The 22,328-nt window shown below is 40.8% G+C and overlaps 1 protein-coding gene across 12 annotated transcripts in view; it reads right to left on the bottom strand.

Annotated features, from left to right (window-relative positions):
* LOC129044250 (transducin-like enhancer protein 4) overlaps window positions 1-22,059 on the bottom strand; it is a 155,729-nt gene extending 133,670 nt beyond the window's left edge. For 3 of the 12 annotated variants that reach the window (XM_054502026.1, XM_054502034.1, XM_054502035.1), the window contains exons 1-4: window positions 20,271-20,728; window positions 19,856-19,953; window positions 18,708-18,771; window positions 17,462-17,506 (exon numbers count right to left, since the gene is read on the bottom strand). In XM_054502026.1, the coding sequence (XP_054358001.1) occupies window positions 17,462-17,506; window positions 18,708-18,771; window positions 19,856-19,953; window positions 20,271-20,309 (246 nt within the window). In that variant the 5' untranslated portion in view covers window positions 20,310-20,728. Of the gene's footprint in view, window positions 1-17,461; window positions 17,507-18,707; window positions 18,772-19,855; window positions 19,954-20,270; window positions 20,731-20,809 lie in introns of those variants that run through there. The other 9 variants (XM_054502038.2, XM_054502042.2, XM_054502032.2 and 6 more) reach the window with 7 other exon arrangements.
* Between the last annotated feature and the right edge of the window lie 269 nt (window positions 22,060-22,328).

The raw sequence follows: 22,328 nt of genomic DNA, 5'->3' as shown, positions 1-22,328 counted from the left end.
AGTATTTTTTCATGAGGGTGACATGATCTCCATCAGACACAGCATATATGATGGAGACACAGGGATGCCTCTGCCTGGTCAGCAGTTAAGGCACAGCTGTAGGAACATGAGTGAGTTTCTTTCTTTTGCTTTCTAAAATTCATTGAATATTGTTTAATTTTCTTTAATATTATGTTTTTAGCAAAAATACAAAGTACTTCAAAACCATCTTTTAAAGGCCTCAATCTAACTTAGACTGAAAAGTCCAAGAACAAGGACAATCACCGTGTTCTGACTGTTTAGAGTTTTCAAGAGTGTAGAACTGATCATTAGCACACCAAGAAAGAAACTTTTGCCACAAGTGCTGACCCTTTTGCTTGCTGATGATTATGTCATTAGATTCAAATTGCCTATAAATTAGTACTAGATACATGGGTGTGTGGTAGGAGGTGTGGGTGGAATGAAGGAAATTAAAAGCTGCGGTCAGACTTGAAAAAAACATCCCATAAAGCAACGTATGTTTCTGACAGTTGAAACAGACTGCATGACAGACAGCAAAACCACATTTCGGTTTTCATTTTTTTTTTTGGAATGGATCTGTGGCTTTATGCCACCAAGCAATATTTTGGTTTACCAAAAATGTACTCTATGGCCTTTTTAATTTCATCTTAACTTTCCTTACTATCACTGCTGTTCTCATTCAACCAAGGCAGCTTAAGACAAGTGTCTAAAAGGGGTAAAGGTTGAAAATACAGAATATGCCTCACATTAGGGAGAAAAAAGAAGAAAATTAACCACACGCAAATAATTCACATTGACTAAAGCATCTATTGTAATTTCAGTGTTTAGCTCATCAGGGACATAATGAACAATGGGAATAATTATTTCTTTTGAAACACAGTAGTTGCCCAAGACAATTATTGACTCAGCCTTATGTCTACATGAAATTTCTCAACTTAAAAAGGATACACAATCACTGATATCCAGAGTTGTTGGCCAAGTCATACAAGAAATAAAAAATAGAAGGAAGAATGACTGCAACAAAGAGTTTCAATGATAGACGAATAATTTTGAGGATTCTGTACCTACTTCTAATGTTAAAAATCCTTTACAAACGAAAAAGTTAAAAATCAATTGAATTTACAAATTCCACTATGTCTATATAAAGGTAATGGCAGTAACTGAGCAAAATGACAGAAACCATCTCTGGCTGGGCACAGTGGCTCACCCCTGTGATCCCAGCACTTTGGAAGGATGAGGTGGGCATGTGGCTTGAGCTCAGAAGTTTGAGATTAGCCTGGGCAACATGGCGAAACACAGTCTGTACCAAAAAATACAAAAATTAGATGGGTGTGGTGATGAGCACCTTTAGTCCCAGCTATTCAGGAGGCTGAGGTGGGAGGATCACTCGAGCCCAGGAGGCCGATGCTGCAGTGAGCCATGATCATGCCACTGCACTCCAGCCTGGGCATCAGAGCGAGACCTTGCCTCCAAAAAAAAAAGAGAAGAAGAAGAAAGAAGGAAGAAGAAGAAGAAACTCTCTTCTACAAAGGTCAAATAGTTCCTAAAACACATGCCCACAAAAGCCTGCCTGGCAAAGTCCACTGTGGTATACAGAAGATGTGGAAAGAATCCTTGAGGTTCTTGGAAGGATTATAAATTTGGCAGGAGAGATGAAAGTAAGGTGATGAACGAAAGCAAAAGAAGCAACAAACTCATTCATTCCCTCCTCCTCTTCCTTCTTTCACTCCCTCCTTCCTAGGTACCACACCTGGCAGCATTATCAACACCAGGTTCTCCCCTTCTAAAGTATCTTTTTCTATCAATGAAAGGTATCATGACTCTGTTCCTCTGCAGACATCAATGTCTTAGGGCCTTTCCTCCTATGCATTTCCATACTCCTCATCCAATGAAATGTCAAGTCATAGGGATTCCTCCTTTCCAGTTCTACTTCCCTAGTTCAGACTTCACCTCCTCCACCCTGTCCCTCTCCAGTCACGCCCCTCTCCACTCAAATCGTTTCAACAACATTCATTGACATTTGTTCTCAGGACTCATGCTAGCTGCTGAGCAAATTGGCAAAACTGATATGGTCCCTTGACCAACTACTGATTAATCTTCCCTTTGATTTCTTTTTATAGCCCAAGCACTACCACCAGCATTCAAGGCCTTCTATAATGCATCCCAAACCTATGTTCCCAATTATTCTCTCCTCTACCACTCAATAAATCTGGAAACACTCAACACAGCCTGAATATGCACAGCAGTTTCCAGTCCCTGCAGCTTCCACTTGGAATACTACCCTTTCCTTTCATCCTGCCTAAGTGCTCCCCATCCTCTGAGGTCTCACTAAACTGTGCCCACCTTCTCTGTAACAGCATCCTTAATCACTCAAGGAGCCAGAAAGACCCCCTTCTCTTCCACCTGTGTCACAACTGTGTATCCACTGCACTGCTTTATATTTTTTACAGTGGTCCCAATGAAGTAAAAAGACTAGATTCTCCATGGAGGCAAGCCTCCTACCTTTCTTAACCTGCTAGCCCTCAATGCAACCTGCACATAGTATGAGGTTAATTAACATTAGCTGGATGAAAGATGAGCCTTTGCATTCCTTCTGAGGTGACCAGGACTACTGGCTCTTAACCAAGTAATCCTCCCAATGAAAGAATAAAACAATCTCATGAAGATTAAGTTATTTTTTCATGTTTAAGTATTTAGGTTATAATCTTCTTAACCTTTATAATAAATCCAGTTCCAGGTATTTCAATTTGAGAAGCTAAATATTTCAGTTTAGAAAGTTAATTTGCACGGTGAGCCTCAAACGGAAAGAAAGTGGCAAAAAAGCATGATTCAAAATGTAAAATCAAGTATCTAAGAAAGTGGGATTTGTAAATCTAATCTGGGAAGAAGGCATAAATACCACCTCACAGGTGTGCATCCTAAACTGATGCAAAATAACCTGAAAATTATTGCTTAGATTATAAGAAAACCCTCCTATCAGCTCTGCTTACAAGTAAAGCAGGTCTTTACTATGAGCCTCCTAGGCTAGCCATATGGAGCCTTTGGAAATGAGCTCCCATATTACAAAAGGAAGGTTTTTGTACATAATGTACTTTGCCTGCCACAGCCTCTCCTAAATCTGACACCTCTGAAATATAAGGAGAAAAATTACAAGCAGCCTCTCCTAAATCTGACACCTCTGAAATGTAAAGAGAAAACTTATAAGCAAGTAGGGGTGCCAAAGTTTACCTCCCCATTCCCAGAACCTAGAGAAGAGTGGAAGCTTAAGAAGCACACATTGGAATTTTGGGGACACAATTTCTCCATTAAGAAGCCCAAACAAGTGTTTCGTCTTCCCCTAGCTCACCCAAAAAATGTTCAAGCAAACAAGCAGCTACAGAACTGCTACTGTTTTTTTACTAGCTACTTTAGGTTGACTATATTTTTGGGGGGTTAACCAAGGTAGACATACTTAGAGGTAAAACCACATTCCAAACAGTTCTCTGTCCCCCCCAAAATCAAAAGCCTTTAAAACAGTCACCCACATTCATAGCGCAGCATAGTGGAATTTGTTGGGGGAAAAGAAGTCCAAGTAAAACAGGTTCACTGATGAGCGCCCACACATTCAAAAATAAAAACGAACCCATGTTGTGGACTCAGGTTACTTAAAAAACTCAAGGTTCCATTTCGTGTATTACAGTGTGATCAGGACATGACAAAGACAAATATAATGTACTTTGCCCTAAAGAGAAAGAGCAGAAGAGCTATTTTGCAGTAAGATCTGCCCTAATCCCTCAGTTGGGTAGAATCAGGCCAGAAACGTCATGTTGAATTCTCAGGCGGCCCGGTCTATCATATACATCTTGGTACCAACGAGACTGGTGTCCCAGGAGAATGGTTAAAATGACTGAGAATGCCCAGCATGGACAAAGGAAGGCTAATAAAGGGCAACACTTCTGAAAAACCTAGACAAGGAGTAAGACTAATTCTAGTGACTTCGATGGGGAGACAGGACTAACGGGCCTCACATAAAGAAATTTCTGCCAATCCAATACCTCCACTGAAAATGTCTTCTGCCTTGCACAGTAGTAGCACCACAAAGATCTGGATGTTTTCAGTGGAAATCAAGCTGATTTCCAATGAGAAGCTGAACTTAAGTGTGAAAAGTCCCTCCCATCAAGAAGGTTTATCACGGTCCCTTCTTCAGGAAAAGGAAGATTACAAAGGATCATGTAATATCTCTGTTCAGAACTTAACTGCCACCAACCCCACTCTGCTTATCATCATGGGAAAGGGAGGAAAAAACCTGAAAAGGTTAAGTATGTTTGAAGGATTCTCTCAAATTGACTTAACTAGAGAAGCCAGACAATGCTCATACTTGGCCTTTCTCTACTCAAAGAGGTCATTATGCCCCAAACCTATAACTCCTCAGGCCATAAAAAGGCAACAGAATTTAATAATATTTTCTTCTCTCTGGAGCAGAGTTTCTGAGTGTTGGCACTACTGAGATTCTAGGCCAGCTAAGTCTTTGTTGTAGAGGGCTGTCCTGTACATGCAGATGTTCAGCAGCATCCCAGACTCTACCCACTAGATGCCAGTAGCACCTCCAAGTTGTGACAACCGCAAATATCATCACATTGCCAGACATCCTCTGAGGAAAGGAACTGCTCCAGTTTGCAACCACTGCTCTAGCACAGTACCTCCCTAACTGTTTTGTTTGGGTTCCAGTTTCCTCATTGAACCAGTAAGGGCTATGGATTCTGCCCCCACAAAAAAGGTACACAATTATGCATATAAATTCCAGAACCATATAGAACCTTTCAAACCCAGCCAAGAACCTCCATCTCTCCTCCACCCCAGGCAGGCACTCAAAAGTTTACAGTTCCCTGAACATTCCTGTGTGACACGTGGTTATAAAAGAAGGTGCCATGCCTGTTTTAGAAATCTCACAGTCAGAGGTACAAAAATATCTAGAGGCCTGTGGTTATCCAGCCAGGGACAAACAGTAGAATCTGTGATAAAAGATGAACCAATGAATGAGTCCACTAATCTAGTGTGTAATTTGCAAAACAAAAATAAAACAAAATTCCCAAATGATACCAGCTATTATTTTTAACATTTAAGCTCACTGTGTACAGAACACAGAAGCAAATGATTTCTTTTTTCATTTAGAAAACAAGGATAGGCCGGGTGCGGTGGCTCACACCTGTAATCCCAGCACTTTGGGAGGCTGAGGTGGGCGGGATCACGAGGCCAACAGATCAAGCCCATCCTAGCCAACATGGTGAAACCCTGTCTCTACTAAAAATACAAAAAAGTTAGCTAGGAGTGGTGGTGTGGGCCTGTAATCCCAGCTACTCAGGAGACTGAGGCAGGAGAATCACTTGAACCCAGGAAGCGGAGGTTACAGTGAGCCGAGATCGCGCCACCGCACTCCAGCCTGGCAAGAGGGCGAGACTCTGCCTCAAAACACACACGCAGACACACACACACACACACACACAAAGGATAAACAAACAAAGAAGTTTACCATAGTCACTTATGAGACATTTATTGCCAGTGGTTCAGAACCAGAATGTAGGCTCTCAAGCCAGAATGCCTGGCCTTGACACCCCTACTCTGTAACCTACCAGCTATATAACCCTGGGCAAATTTCTCAGCTTCTCTTTACCTTAGTTTCCTCATACACAATAAGGATAATCAGATCCCTTCCTCAAAAGATTACAAATTAAACAAATTAATACATCTGAAGCATTTAGTGCTTTACCTGGTATCCAGTGGGCACTCGATAAATTTTAACTGCTCTTATTATCACTAACACTTGCCCAAGATATACATATGAAAAATCTGTTAACTATATGTAGTTACTGATGTGCTTTTAGCCTATAGAAGGACCAGGAAGATGCAGCTACAACTGTGAAAAAAGCAACACAGCAGACGGTTCTGGGTTGTGAAACACTGGCAATATTAGGATTGTCTTAGCTGTCCACACAATAGCCTAACATTGCTCAGAGTGAGATTCTACAAAAATACAAACACAAAAAACAAAAAAAAACCTGGCTGTATTTCCTCTTATAAAAATTATCTTAAAACTTAACTTACTAAAATGGCATGCCTATAGTACCAAGCAATGAAAGTAGGGATGAATTTTATTTTTAAGCTGGTCATTTAAACATCATATGATGTTAAGAGTTGAAAGATATCTTAGAAATAAATCATCTGACAAAGTATGAATCCAATTCTAAATTTTAAAAATGCCAATCAGCAGCTCAAGGACCTGTAGTAGACTGAGATAAGAACTCCCACTCTCTGATTGCCTATCCAGGCCTTTTTTGCTCATCATAAAGCCAGGCTCTCCCTAAGCCCTCAGAAACAAAGACAGCTTATATAAAGGTGGCTGATACTCAGAATATGTGATGCTACATGAAATGCAATAAAATGAAAAAATTAAACCATTCCTTTAGCTGTTTCATCATTCATTCATTCATTTCTTCTGCTATATTCCAGGCATTGTTTTAGGTGCTAGTGGTACAGCAGTGAACAAAACATATTCTTCTGTATACAAAAATATAGTCAGAATGAATAAGGTATAGTGTTTGATAACATAACAGAGTGACTACAGTCAACAATAATTTATTGTACATTTAAAAGTAACTAAAAGAGTATAACTAGAAAGTTTCTAACCCACACAAAAAAAGGGAAATGCTTGAGTTGATGGATTGTCCATTTACCCGAATGTGATTATTATGTGCTGTATGCTGGTATCAAAATACTTCATTTACCCCATAAATACATACACCTACTATGTACTCATAAAAATTAAAAATAAAAAAATTTTTTAAAACCAAAACCACATTCTTCCTTTTTGGAACTACACTTTAATGAAGGAACCTGTGATCTCTACTGTGTCTTTGATTTATAAACTCCAAAAGGCCAAGATTAAACATTTCTCCCTTCTTCTATTTATGATTAAGTCATTTATTTACAATGAATTTATCTTCCCTAAGGAAAGGATCCCTGATGGGACAAAGCAAGAAAGTCCTGAGGATTTGAGATGTCAAGCTCACTGTAAGTCACAGTTTACAGACACGCTTTACCTCAAGCTAGAGAAATTGACACGTACATTAGATTCTGGAAGAGTAACCCCCGGAGCTCATTACGCAACATGTAATAAACTGCTACATAGCCCCTTTGCACAACTTTGGAAGAAAATTATTGGATCACTTTATAATTCATACAATTTCAGAAGTCACACAATTAAGTTTTCTTTTTTTTTTTTTTTTTTTTGGTGACAGAGTCTTGCTCTGACGCCAGGCTGGAGTGCAGTGGCGCGATCTCGGCTCACCCCAACTTCTGACTCCCTGGTTCAAGTGATTCTCCTGCCTCAGCCCCCCGAGTAGCTGGGATTACAGTCACGCGCCACCATGCCCAGTTAATTTTTAGTAGAGACAGTGTTTCACCATGTTGGCCAGGACAGTCTCGATCTCCTGACCTCATGATCCACCCACCTCAGCCTCCCAAAGTGCTGGGATTACAGGCGTGAGCCACATGTCCAGCCTAAGTATTCTGATATATGCCAAAGGAAAAGTACAAAAACTAATCACTTTAAAGACATACTGATATATTTTATGTTATATATACTTTTATATTACATGTTTTATGAAAATTTCTCTACTTCTGTGTCAACATTACTTTAGCCTGAACGCCGGCCATAAGAGAATCAACAAATTGTAAACCACCTACTAATTAAGTGAAGAACTTTGTCATCTAACATCTGCGTCTCACTGTGTTCATCCACAGGATGGGGGGGAATGCTTTATTATTGGGGTTTACATGAAAAAAAAGGATGAGAAAGTACCTTATAAAAATAAAGTATTAATATTATATAAATATACATTTCTACTCCTAGGCACATTAGGTAATTGTGGATTTTAAAAATTCTGAAAATAAGTGCTAAAAGAGACTTTCTAAGACTGAAAAAAAAAAAACCATTTCAATTTCTGTTCACTGGGTCACAGCAACAAACCAAACCAAAACGGTCATTTTAACCAAAAGAGCTAAAAGAGATCCGGGCGTTCACTTACACCCTAAGTTAAAGATGAGAAAAGCGTGGCCCTTAAAGGTACGGTACTCAGCAATATCACAAAGCTGGTTACTAGCAAGGCCAGAACTAGAATCTGAGGCTCTGGAATCAGTCAAGCATTTGGGGGGAGGTAGTAAGTATGCTGATGGTGGAGTATTCCAAACATATCAACTGGAATAAGGCAGAAGTATCTATCATATCAGCGTTCTGACCTTGAGTCAAACCCAAGATCTATTTTACCGGCTAGCTGATTTCAAGCAAGCTATTTAAGCTCTCTGTGTCTCAGCCCCAACATATGTAAAATAGAAATACTACTACTACTATAATCTCATAAGATTGTTGTAGGAATAAGTGAAATATTATCGACACGATAAGCAATCTAAAATTGCTTACTGTTATGATTACTATTCTTTCAACAACGTTATACTATCTCTACTAATAAAAAAAATTAAGACATTTTCAAAATTCCTTGTCCCTTGAAAAGAACTAAAAGCTTGCATTTTTTACTGATTTGCAGGGAAGTTAGCTAAACGCACAATATAGTCAAGATCGATATTGCTCCACATTCATTCAAACCACAGGTACACAGACCTATTAATAGTAAAAGAATTCTTCAGATAAACACTGACTAGTGATACAGTGACATTCAAGCTGAATTTTAAATTCTGTTTGGAATGATTCATGCTTTCATCTTTTAAAAGGCAGACTCAACATACTAAAATACATACATTCTACTTTAGCTATACTAACTTGTTCCTGAAAGGCACAGCAAGTTCGGTTGCTTTTGCTTCCTCTTTCCAAGTGTCACTTTTCTACAAACTAGTAGACAACACAGACCTAAGTATGCCTGAGATTCAGTATTTGTTATCTATCTTGCAAGCTAATATACCCTTAAAAATATTAAATCACACATATTCTTGGCTAGCTCTAACTGCTATTCTCTCATTCACCAAATATTTTATTGCGCACCAGCATCTACTATGCGATAGGCACAGTGCTCAACACCGGGTACACAGCAGTAAACAATAAAAGCTCCTGTTTTCATGGAGCTTACAATCTAGCACAAGAGAGAGACAGGCAATAAACAGGTAAGTATCTAATATAGTGTGTTTGCATGGTACAGTTCAGGAATGCCAGACAGCCAGTTTTATGAAGCACTTTTCTAAAAGTGGACCTTGGCTTTATATTTCAATATTGCTGATCCTAGACTCCCTTTGGGCAAGGCAGAGGCAATGAGAGGGTAGAGGGGAGGGGAGGGAGGAGCTGTCCTCAAACACAAACACAGATCAGATCTCTCACTAGAGATGACAGTGTAACACTCTCGGACTGCCAGTAGCATCACTATGCTCCTCATGTTGCAGAAAGCCAAACACATCATGGAAACAAGCATGTTATTTGCTGTTTGGAAACAGCATGGTCAGTGAAGGGAGCCCTGGAAGGGAAGTCAAGAAACCTACTATTTCCTCTTCTGCCAGTGACTCTCACTATGCAACCTCAGGCGCATTCGCTGACCTGCGTGAACTCTGGTATCTCCACCCCCGTGCTGATCCTCCCTGACTGTGACACTGGGCTAGTCTCTTAAGCCCTTAAGCCTCAGTGTCATCTGTTAAAGGAGGCCAGTAGAATGACACTGCTTGGCAAACTGTTGGGTACTCCACTGACAGAAGCTATTTAAATAAATACATGGATCCAAGCTTGCTACCTGCTTCACAGAACATAAGGAACCTTAAAGAGAACATATAAAATGCCTTAAGCTCTCTGTAAAGAACGGGTGTTACAGAGTACTAGTGCTTATAATTTCTACTATGACTATTCTTTCCAGTTATATTTTCTTGTAGTTTCAAATTCAATAACCAAAATCATCCACAGACCTTCAGAAACAGAATACATAGTTCGAAAATAAAGAGAGAACCCGAATTACAATAATAATAATAATGAGTTAAATAAGCCTGCTAAGAAATCAAAAAGCCAATATCCCTCCTCCTCCTTCCCCAACCTCTCACTTTGCCTAGGTTGCTGCAAGCAACAGGGCCCTGCAGAGATCGCAAGCACACCACAGCCAGCCCGGGTTGGGGATAGAGTATTGCCTTGCACCGGGAGAGAAGTTATCCTTTCATTCCGTGAAACGCAGAAGCTGCCTCCAACATACAATTCTTGAAATGTGTGTGGGCAAATCCTCAAAAGAGATGACAATGCGATCCACTCACCAGAGGACAGAGTACCTAAGGGGTATCCCAGAGTATTTCTCTTCTGTTTATTTGATGAACCAGCTAAGAAAATCCACACCCTGCCCATGTGTCACCCTTGGATGGAATAAGGGTTACACATGCAGCTCTCCAGGGATAAGTTTTGGCTCAATGATATAGAAATAGCAACAGCCTGGCATAAATGCTGGGTAAGTTCCAATGAAAACAGAGAGGGTATATAGATTTGTGGTGATGAATGCCAGCTAAATCCCTCTTCATAGATAGAAAACAACTACCACTGAGAGCTATTACTAAGGCAAAGACAAAACAGCTCTAGCTCTCACTTCTGACTAAAACTTCTGAGGCCCTTCCTCTTTAGAGTAATAATTTCATAAACTGTTTGCAGTATACTTTCTTTGAACAAGTCCTAAGCCTTGCAAACTGTCATTATCAGTGTAAATACTCCGTTGCCCATGCCTAAATGTGCTGCCCCCCTGCTTCTCTCCAACAGCCCAGCTTACAAAACTGGTAATAACTTAGCTAGTATAGGACCACTGAATCTACCACCATTGCTGGAACGCTGGAGTCGTTTTAAGAGGGTGTGTAGAGGGATCAAGAAAGTGCCTTCTAGAACTCACATCCCTGTCCCTCTTTTCTCTAGCCACCAAATACATTATTGCTGTCCAGAAGTGGTAAACCAAACCATCAAATCACATCAAAGGCAAAAAAAAAAAAAAAAAAAAAAAAAAAAAAAAAAAAAGCCACATTAAAAACAAACACAAATAACTTATAAATGCATTTTTTAAACATTTAATTCCCAACTGGTTTCCTCTACCTACTTACAACACAAGAAAAAAAAGAAGAAATAAAAAAGATGTATTCTAGGAAAGCAAAGATTAAATGAAGAATGTGAAGAACAATGGGCTGGTGCCTGTACTGTCTCCTTCACCAGTGCTGCAACAGCACCTAGAGATGTAGCTCATTAGTCCGGTCCATCATTCCTACACAGCTCAAAGTGATATATACCTAGATACAAAGAACTTTGCCCATCAAAATAATAAATAAAAATAAATAATATCCAGCAGGGATTAAGGGTCAGTAAAAAGGAACTATCCTTTTGTTTGAATGCTGCGAAGAAATTCTTTTAACAGTAAAAGCAAAACATCTGCCTTCGTTTAAAACTGAGTTGTGTGATTTCCTGCATCTACGAACCTCTTTCTAAACTACAAAGAGGCTACAAAACATCACATTTTCCCCTCCCAGCTTCCCCCTTCAAAAGCCCACAAGATAGTGATTAACAAACAGCCCCTTGTCTGTAGGCACTCTCATAAGCCACAGGAAAAGATAAAAGTTAAAGAGAAGAACAAGTTTGTAAACAAATGAGAAATAGATTGCCTAGGGAGGAAGCAAATTCCATCTTGATAAGCAAGCAGCTCTCCTAGCCCATATGTGGGAGATTCCGAGTGAAAGCAACCTCACCCTCTCACCCACTGACAGCAGTCTGGAGGCAGAGAGCAGGCTGAGCCAGCCATGGACTCTAGGCAGTTGCAGAGAATCCCCCAACTCAAGAGGTTCTGCATATGAGCCTAAAGTTCAGGGACTCTCTATTCCAGGAATGAACTGGGGCCTGAATCTCTAACCCATGGCAAATCCATCTCCCAGGAGATATCCTCCCATGTAAACTTATTTGAAGTCCTGAATCCACCAACTATTAGCTGTATCACCTTGTGCAGAGCTGACCCTGTTTAATCAACTTTTGATTGGATATAATCCCTGTCTTAGGATCATTATGAGAACTAACGATAAGAATTTTGGCAGTGTGCCCAGACCAGTGGTAAGCACAAGCCAGATATATAATAAATGTTTACTTCTATTGAAAGGAAATTCCAATTTCACTCAAGAATCACTGCCTTAGGTGAAAAATCCAGATATCCTCCTATGATATCTCTAGAAAGACAAAAGAATCCATCATGGGAGAAGGAAAAAGGGAACTCCCCACAGTATTCGGAAAACACACACCCTAAAACATACACACACCCTAACAGGTTAAATTTCATCCTCCAGATCTGCTTCCCGTGCAGGTGCTGTGATAAGTAAGAGGACAGGTCACTGGGTCCTGCCCAAGGTGCTTCCACTTACTTATCAACTGCCCTAATACTAGACCTTCTGAAGGGTTTTGGGAAAAAATCTAATTTAAAACCTACACTCATTTAGATTTACTAAACAGGAGTAAATGAAGTTGGCCTCCTATTTTAAAATGCCCAAATGAGAGGTAAAGGGGAAAAAACACCACCAATACCCTTCACTCCGTTAACATTAATTGTGGAATATTATCAGCGTGTAAATAATCTTAGATTAGAAAAGGTGGCTTTAAACCTTAATGAAAACCAAAAACACAAGAACCCTTCCCACCCCCACACACATAATCTTGTAATTGTATCTGAAGTTTATGCAGGCATCAAAATTTCACTTGTCATCTTTGAGATTTTATAATCTAGTAGTATCTACCCACTATTCAGGCCCTCTAGATTGTTATTGCCTAATATTTATGAAGCAAGATAAAGTTTTGTCAGCAAAATCTTCATTTATTAGTTACTTTCAGCTAGAACACCCCATCTTCAATGATAGTTCACTCTCATTATTATACAAGAGTTCAATTATACCTATCTCTGAAAAAAAAAAAAGGCACTGGGTAAGAATATAACAGACACATTTGTGCCTCCATACTAAAACACCTACTCCTCCATCTACTCTAAATCTAAGAGTACACAATAAGACAGAAGATGTGCAGAAAACTGGCAAGGTTCAAAAAAAAAGTTATCATAAGGGAAATGTTGTCTAAAACGAACTTTCAACAAACTCCACAGCAAGCAGTGTCCCCAAATAAATTTACTGCACCCTAGATTCAAGTACACTCAAGGCTAGAACGTCATGCCAGTCATATATTACTTCAATCTCAATAAATCTCTTCTTACTCTCCAAATCCTAGCTGCTTTCTAAAATAGTTCACTAAAAAACACCAACCTAATTAACAACAGCTTCCTCTGCAACAGTGGCCTTGATTTCACTTATTTACACATTAACTGCAGCCTGCTTTTGGCCAATCCAGTCTATTCTCTGTACCATGCCGAGCCTTTTATCTGCCCTGGACAGCATTTTCTCCAGCAGATGAAGTAGATGCCGATTGATTTGCTGTCGAGCATGGTAAATTAATAGCAACAAATTGCTGAGGGCCCGTCTCGCTGCTCCACCATGCTTCGGCAGTTTTGCTTTATTTGCTCCATGATGGGCAGCAGTCGGCCTCTTCAAGTCAATTTCTTCTTAACAACCTGCAATACTTTTCAATGGTGAAAATAGAGCTGTTCCTTGTAAGTCAGAAATCAATATCTTATTGCCCTTAGAAAATGCTAAACAAGCAGTATTGGCAATCCACTTGGTACTAGAGGGTATCAGATATAATGCAAATCCATACTGCTCCCCTCCTTGTAGTTATTACAGTTTGCTAAAAGGTTCCTAATGTCATTTATCATCATTTACCATCGACCAAAGAGGCTATGATTATGATATCCTATCAGTTGGCAAGGCCCTTTCATTTCTATTCAATTAATATTTTAGCAGCACTCAAATGGTTGTGGCCCAAGTCTCGTAATAAAATTTACATGGCTTTAAGTGAAACAGGAGTTTTCTTGCTTTGATTAAATATATATATATACACACACACACAGACACACAAATACACACACATATAAAAATACACACATAAAACATACATAAATGCATAGTACTTACTTTTAGATTCTATGTGTTTTAGATTTCTAAAATTTCCTGATGATTACTAAAATTCAAATGAAGAGGCTTTCATTTATTGTAGAATACTAACTATAAGGAAGTCATAGATGTTCTCATTCTCCCCTTTTCAAAAGATGGTATGTTCATCTCCATTTATAGTTCCTATAGGTTGAATTCACATACCTACTGTTCCTAATCTGTATCTAACACTCACTTTTTAGAACGGTAACCACTGCTGTCAAAGTCCATCAGTGAGGACTTCTTTAATGACAGCATTACAGGTGAAAGATGGGAACAAGCAGCATTTAGTAATGCTATCAACTCCATGCATCACCCCACTGTGCCATTTAGAAGCCATCAACCCATTTAGAAGCCACCCTGTATTTACAAAGAACAATCAGCAAAAAAACTTAACAACTAAACCCTGGGTCAGCTGTCTCATACAAAACAAAAAACAAAAACCACACACTTAGGGAAATCCTTAGGGAATAAGGGCCTATGTTCTTTCATTTTTAAAAATTCCATTTTGAAGATGTCACACTAAAACATGTGCCATTTCTAACCATGTCCTATTTGTCATCTTCACTTTTATGCTAGAACTTGAGACAATGGCACAGCATTAATTCCCATTATAGCCTAGAATACTTCATCCTAACTTTTTTTTTTTTGCTTCATCTGCTTAGCTCTATCAATCCTAAAGATTACCAGAAATTTAGATTCATATTTTATGTTCCAATTCCATGTCATGTCACCAAGTTCCCCTTTAAAAAAAAAAAAATCCACTAATTCTACCAGACTAATGCTATTTACTCAGTTACCAAAATTTAAATTAATTATGTTCTCAAACATAATTGTTAAAAATTGGCAACATTATGCAGGCTTAATTAAGATTAAATCCAATTTACTAAATGTACTTTAATTGGTACTAATTACATTAGCTTTCATTTCAGAATGACAAATTCCCCATAGGTTTCATTTTATAGTTCTCTATCAGAATCAACACAGGGTGACTGATGATGAGCACCCCATAGAAAGGGGAGGAGGGAGAATACCAACCTCCACCCTGTTTGTCTTTGCTTCATACTTTTATCTTTTTATCAGTTTGCTAAGTCACAGAGTCATGACTCCATCACAATCATCATTTTCTGTTCCAATGAAAAATTTCTCTAAAAATAAATATTCTGTGGCTAGCAGCAGCCAAGAAGAACAGGAACGTTAACCAAAAAATACACAAAGGTTTCAAATATCAGGGCCACCAATTACTAGGGTACTTCCAAGGGCTCCCGGGACTCCTATTCTTGAACCCTTTGAGACACAAATCTAATAAGTGAATAAACCTAACCCGATCTTGAGAACTAGGCCCAATTATGCCGCAGGGCAACTTCCCTGCATTATTGCTGCTTTCCATTACAAGGGTATCCAGCGAGTACATCTGGAAGACAGGCTAAGAGGAACTAAGGCTGTCTGCCTAGGAAAACAAATAAAGACAGATATGCCTCTATGCTTAAGGGGGAGAAAGAAAGAAAATATAATAAGTAGGTGGTTTGCAGGGCTGTCTGTATTTCATAATGTGATAAACTGCCCTCAGGATTCTTGATATGATTGAATTTAAAAGGAAAAGAAAAAAAGGGAAAATGTACTGTTCTCAATTTTAAATGGATGGCATTTGAGGCCAGCTGGACAAGAAGATGACAGAATTATAGTGGTATAAAATGTGTAAAATTAAGGGATCTCACATACCCCCTCGAAAAAGAAATACATACAGCCAAATACAAGCTATGTGCCTCTTAGAAATGTAGATGGTACAAGGAGACCTGGAAACTAAGTGGTTAGGGTAAACAAGATACAGAAGGAGAAATAAAGGGACTAAATTAATCATCTGGTCCAATCTTTAAAAAGACCCTAATTAATTTTGGGGAGTGGGGTGCAGACAAAAAAAGAGACATACACAAGATCCAGACCTCAAAGGAAATGTAATGAGATAATTAACAAACAATATCTCTCATGTAATTTATTCCTGTAAGGTAGAACTAAGTCCATCCACAAGATTGAACGGATTTTGTTTAAGCAGAAGATATTTACATTACTAATCTAAACAGAAATGACAAAGATGCCAAAATAAGAATTTAATTTCAACAGGCCATTCAAACTATACTATAATGCCAATACTGACGTAACCAAATAGCGTACAAAGTAAAACAGTATCTGAAATTAAAAGTCCTCAATGTAAGCAACGTCTCATTTTTTTTCCAACTTTTTGTTTTCAAATACTATTCATCAGATTGCCTTTACTGTCTAACAGCCATCTTTTAAAGATCTACTATCTGGGATGTTCTGAGCGTGTAGAAAATAACTATACCCAAAAAGGAATCCATAAATAGTGAAGGCCTAATAGTATGTGCTCATTTCATATTTTCTCAACTTAGAAAGTAATGACATCCACCTTGACCATAAATAGGAAATGAAAAGCAGTAAGTTTTCCCTTGTCTTTTTCCCAGCAGGCAAACACATAACACACCTATTCTGAAATGGCTGATGAGACCTGAAGTGCTTCCACTAGGAGATCACTAAAAAATAAATGCTTCCTAGAGGAATTACTATTGCCAAACAATATTTTTTATATATATATGTATGTATATATATTTGTGTGTGTATATATATAGATATATACATCTACCCGCTATTATTCTTCTGTCTAGGAAATTTAAGCCAAACCATTTTATTCTGTCTCCTGCACAAAAAGAAGACTGTTTGAGTCGTATCTCTCAGTGCTTTCTGACTAATCATTTTTTTTTTTTTTGCTACTGAACTAATTGCTAGATTTCAAGACCCAATGTTGAACCTTATCACATCCTCCTATCAGGCTCATTTACTCTGTAAACATTTTGGAAGTAACGGTTATAGTTCTTGGTAAGACCCAACTAAGTAGCCTCAGAGGACCAGTACAAGGATTTTACATCAATTTCTTTTGTAGCTCCACAGATTTCATTTTCATCCTCCCAGCTCACCCTCTATCCATTCTTTCACATCAAGCCAACGAAGGCGCCACACAATTTAATTTTACTTTTTAATATTTTCCAAGAAAAGCTCTTTCACAAGTTTGCAATGCCCAAAATACATAAAGCAACTCTTTCAGAAGAATAACAAGAGGATTTTAAAATTTAGCATCCTGCTTTTGAAAGTGTACAGAGTTTAATATGTATTCAGACTTTTTAAAATAACATTTTTAAATTATAAAAATTAGGATAATATGAAAGAAAGCTGGGGAGCCACATATGAAAAAGCAGCATTTTCTTCACTACCCAGTCTTTTAAATTCAGGTAGCCACAACGGCTTGCAGAATAAAACTGCAAAACATACAATTTTCTTTTCATAGTGTACCAGTATTACTGTCATTTAAAATGGTTATAAAAAAATAACTTACCTGCTTGTGCATTTCTATATTCAACCCATAGGACATTTCATAATACTGTCAAAGAAGGAAAAGCAATTAAATGCGTGACTTTCATCAAACAATCTCCCTAGTTTGTTCAAAATGCCCCAGGTAACTCTGAAACAAACATAAAAGCCTCACCTAAACCAGTATCTTCATATAACCTATTCCAATAAATCAAGAGCCCATCACTGTCTTTAACCACCTTAAGACACAAATTCTAAGAGAAAACACACAAAACTAAGAAAAATTAAATTCAAACACAGCATTCTTAACATCTCCAGTTGTCTTTATACATCCCAAGCAGATGCATCAAAAAAGTCTGATGAAAATTTGGTATCCTACGGACTCTTAATTCCTAGGCACAGCAGGCAAGTTAACAGCAAAGAATGCCTTACACAAACGCTGATGTTTTGAAAGGAAGGTTGGAAAAGGTGATGCTACTTAAGAGTTTGATTTCTGATTTGTTAGTGTACTGCTCATATTCACACATTCAAAGCAAAAAAGGTAGATAGAAAAATAAATGAGTGGGTTATTCTGGAACTTTCTTGGACAATCATAAAAATATGCTTCATAATACTTCTGTAAAAGCAGATCTGGTTTTCTGAACGTGTAGTATAACTGGCATAGAAATTCTGGCAGAACAAATCAGTTATACAGGAGACTACAACATTCCTCAAACCAATATAACACTATAGAAATTGAAAACATACAAATATTAATGTAATAGTAACATAAAGAGTGAGAAAAAAATTTGAAAAATGGTCTGCTGTCTTTCCTTATCCATTACACCTTTTCAAAGAAATAAAACATTATTTTTTAATAATGTCTTTAATAATAAGACATTAAAATGTTAACAGCATACAGAAAAACTGGCAAAAATTGTTTGGAGCAAGAGCAATAAAACAACAAAGAAAGCCACTAACACAAAAACATTTTTGCTTGTGACAAAACAAACAAGGTTTTGTTTTTATTTTTTTTCGATCTGTAAAAACAAAGCACAGAAAATTATATAACATGTGGCTGAACTTTCTGAAAATTCCAATCAAAGCCAGTTGTCAAAGGCAAGTTATAACATCCTAGAATTACAGGTTGCTAATAGACATATTCCCACAACTTCAACTGCACTGGCAGGGTGACTGTGATCTATCTTGCAGCCTCCAGCAATTTAAACGTATTCTTGTTTTTGGTATTCCAAACTAATAGGCACTTTGAATCTGTGACATGGTTTTCTTACCATGACATAATGCCGCTGCATCTCTGTCTTCTCACTGGCGAGTTTCTCACATTCCAGCTTCAGACTGTTCAAGACATAAGATACTCTAAGTACAATGATCTTAACTTACATCCTTCAACTCTTAAACACATATTCTAAATCTCACCTACAAACAATTAAATCAACAATCTTAAATAACTACCCCCATCATTATGGAAAGGGAAGGGGAAAGGGGTGATTGGAACCAGTCTGGACTTGCCCCTTCAATAAGGATCATATATGTGGTTTTTTGTTTTTAGGATTTTTTTTTAATTAAGTTTTAAGGAAACAAATCCTCTCATCAGTTTAATTCAGGAACTTCCTCCAGAATTGAATATTCACTTAATAAAACAAACACGAAAATAAACCTCAATAATGACTGCACATACAAGCACAAATAAGTCCTCCAAAACGTCACAACTGAGTTTCTTTAATGTTCTACAAAGAGATTAATGAAAATATGAATCAAGCATGTCTTATGAATGATGTCTTGTTTTTTTCCCTCCAAAACACACAGACAAGTTGAATACCAACACCCAGGGGCAAAGTGTCAATCGGGTTCAGTGGCTTGTTTTGGTTCTTGCATTTATGAAATAAGAATTAGGCATCATTAAAAAGCCAGCTAAAGAAAAATGCCTCAAAGGCACCCTAAGTCTAAAAATCGTCTATAAGATAAAAACATTTTTTTTTTTTAGAATAAAAGTAATGAAATCGCTCACTCCGACTTCCCTGGGCTCTCAGCTCTTCAGTGGAATGGCAGAAAGAAGTGAGAAGGAATCAAGTCCAGAGTAATAAAGAATCAAGGATGTCAAAAGGCCCCAGAATCTTCCCAACCTTTCATTCTCCCGGCCCCAATAAATCAATATCGAAAGTTTGGCCTCAGCGTTTTCCAGTTCTCCCCAGTTTCGATTGTTCTGCCTTCTTTTTATTTACGGTAGAAGAAATGTTTAATTTATTTACACCTGCCTAAGGAAGGAGGCCTTGATTTGCCCTTTCTGCCCACCGAGAAAAAAAAAATAATACCTTTGTGACGCCCCCACAAAAAAGGAGGAGGGTAAGTGTTTGTGTGTATTTGTCGGGGAGACAAGAGCTAAGCAAACAGAAGGATCAGCTAAAGTCAATATCGTTACCTGTGGTATTGAGCCTGTAAAAACTGAAACTCTTCCTTAATCCGATCACAGGATTCGGAAATTGTAAATTTAAAGGGTTGAGCAGGCTGATGCGGTGCCTGAAGAACAATAAAATATTTAATTAGCCCACATCACAGGCGAAGCAGCGAGACGGACAAAACACACCACGCGGCGTTAGCGGGGGGTGAGGGGGTCATCGCGCACGCAGGCAAAGAGAGATTAAAACTCTCCTCCCGCAACCCTCCTCGCGCCCAACAGCCCAGGCAGAGGCTGGTTTCGAGGTAGTCCTGGGGCCCCGTATACTCCCGCTCGCAGGCCCCCGCGCCACGGACCCCGAGGGTTCGAGTCCCGTCTCCCCTCCCCGGCCAAAGACGGGCACCCAGGGACCCGCGCGCCGCGCCCACTCCCTCCTCACCCGGAATCGAAACTGGCCCGTCGGGGGGACCCGCGCCATGGCGTCGGACTGCGGTCAGGCCAGGGGAGGAGGGGAACGGCCGCCACCCTCTCGGCTCGTTCGTTCGCTCGCTCGCTCGCCTCGGGGGCCCGCGGCGCGAAGGGCCGGCGCCCCGCACTTCCGAACCGCAGCCAGCCCAGCAGCGCCGCTGCCGAGGGCGCCCTCCCCGCCCGGGCGCGGAGTCGCGCCTCCTTCATCGCTCGCCACCCCCGCTAGAGGAGTCGCGGCGCGGGTACCGCAAACGCCTCGGCGCGGCTTCCAGGGGCTTCAAAGACAACAATAAGAAAATGGCTACAACTCAGTTGCCTCTCCGCACCCCCTCCGAGGGCCACCGCGCCGGGGGGTGGGGGTGATGGCGGGCGGGCTGCTCCCGGCGCGGGGCGCCGATTTCGGGCGGCTCTCCACGCCCCTCCAGCCAAAAGACACAACTCGGTGCGCAGGGGGCGACGCGGGGAATCCCCCAGCACCCGGCGAGCCCGCGCCCCGCCGCCCGCACTCACCGGGTGTCTGGTCTGCGGGTACATCTTGCTCAGGTCGCGAATCATCCAAGCCGATTTAGTTGGCTGCGCTCGGCAGAGGCGCGCGGCTCATTGGCTTTAATGGCCCCGAAGAGGAGGCGGCCGCGGCAGCGGAGGCGGCCGGCTCGGTCTGAGGGGCGGCTCGGGCGGTCCCGGCCCCCGCCGGGTCTCGCGTGACACGGGCGGGAGGAAAGCGCGGCGGCGGCTGGGTGCCGGCTGCCGGGCCGCTCCGCATTCCCCGCGGGCGTCACTGGCCCGCCGCGGGCATTGTCCGGCGCGCGTCTCCCAAGGCAACGCTCCGACGTTCGCTCCGCCGAGGCGCACCCGCCGAGCCCGGCTCCGCGGCCGCCGCTCACCCGGCCGGGAAAGTGCGAGCTCCGCGCCCCACCGCCCGCCGGCAGCGCCTCTCGCTCGCTCTGCGTCCCACTCCAAACTTTTTTTATTTGTCTTTTAATTGGTTGTTATTCCTCCGAATGAATGATCTTTCTTCTTCCCTAAAAGCAAACACAAACTCCTTTGGTTCGGCAGAGGTCTCGGCGGTGCTTTTTGGTTTCTCTGGAGATTTTTTTCACTTCACAGCAACGATCTTTTAAAAGGCACCTTTTAGCTTCTTTTACCACATCTCATTTCCTTATTTTTCTTCCTTCCTGTTTTCTTGTCTTTTTTTTAACCCCAAATTGAAGGGGATTATAAAAATAAAAGAGTGAAACGCTTGCGGCTTTTTTTTTAATTCTCTCTCCTTTCAAACTCTGCGAACACCACCTCAAAATAATATACAAGTGTGTGAGAAAGGGGGAAGAAAGCAGCCAACAACCCAAACACCCGCTCAGAACAGCTCTAACAACACGCTCTGTGTAGGTGACTTCTTTGACCAAATTTAGCAGCAGCTAATCATTAACATTCTGATACATATTCACAATCTTCCGCGGGGCGGCCGCGCAGCATCCCGGGAGATGTAGTCCACCCCGGGCGACCCTGCCTGAGAATACGGCCAGATTGACTACAATCACCGGCCCGCCACGCGAGCGCTCTGGCGAGCTCTCCAAGCGCCCCGCCCACCCCCGTTGCGGTAGGCGACTCCACCAACCAATCAGAGGTGGTTGAACATTAATCGCCGTTCTGTGTTAGTGCCCATCATTTCACTGCTGACAAATGGCAAGCCAGAGGGGAGGAGCCAACGCAGCTGAAACCCACGTGGGGGCCGGGCGTCGCCTGTAGCTCCGACCAATTAACGAAGAGAAATGAGGTTAGCGGAGGCGGGGCGGAGATGGCCCGCCCAAGGCGGAGCTTCGCCTTGGCTGACGTTCCTTAGCGCGAGCGTTCGAACCGGGGAAACATTTGTTCAGCTGTCAATCAAAGTAACGTGGGGCTGGGAGAATCGGCGGCTGCTGCTGTTGCTGCTGCCCTGGCTGCATCTTCAGAATTAGGTGGTGGTGGTGGTGGTGGTGGTGGTGGCGGCAAAATAAAGAGGGTGGAGGGGGCGGTGAGCCTGGGGGCTGGT

This window comes from Pongo pygmaeus, chromosome 13 (genome assembly GCF_028885625.2).
Source record: "Pongo pygmaeus isolate AG05252 chromosome 13, NHGRI_mPonPyg2-v2.0_pri, whole genome shotgun sequence".
Lineage (NCBI taxonomy): Eukaryota > Metazoa > Chordata > Mammalia > Primates > Hominidae > Pongo > Pongo pygmaeus.
This window is presented reverse-complemented; position numbering and strand designations above follow the sequence as displayed.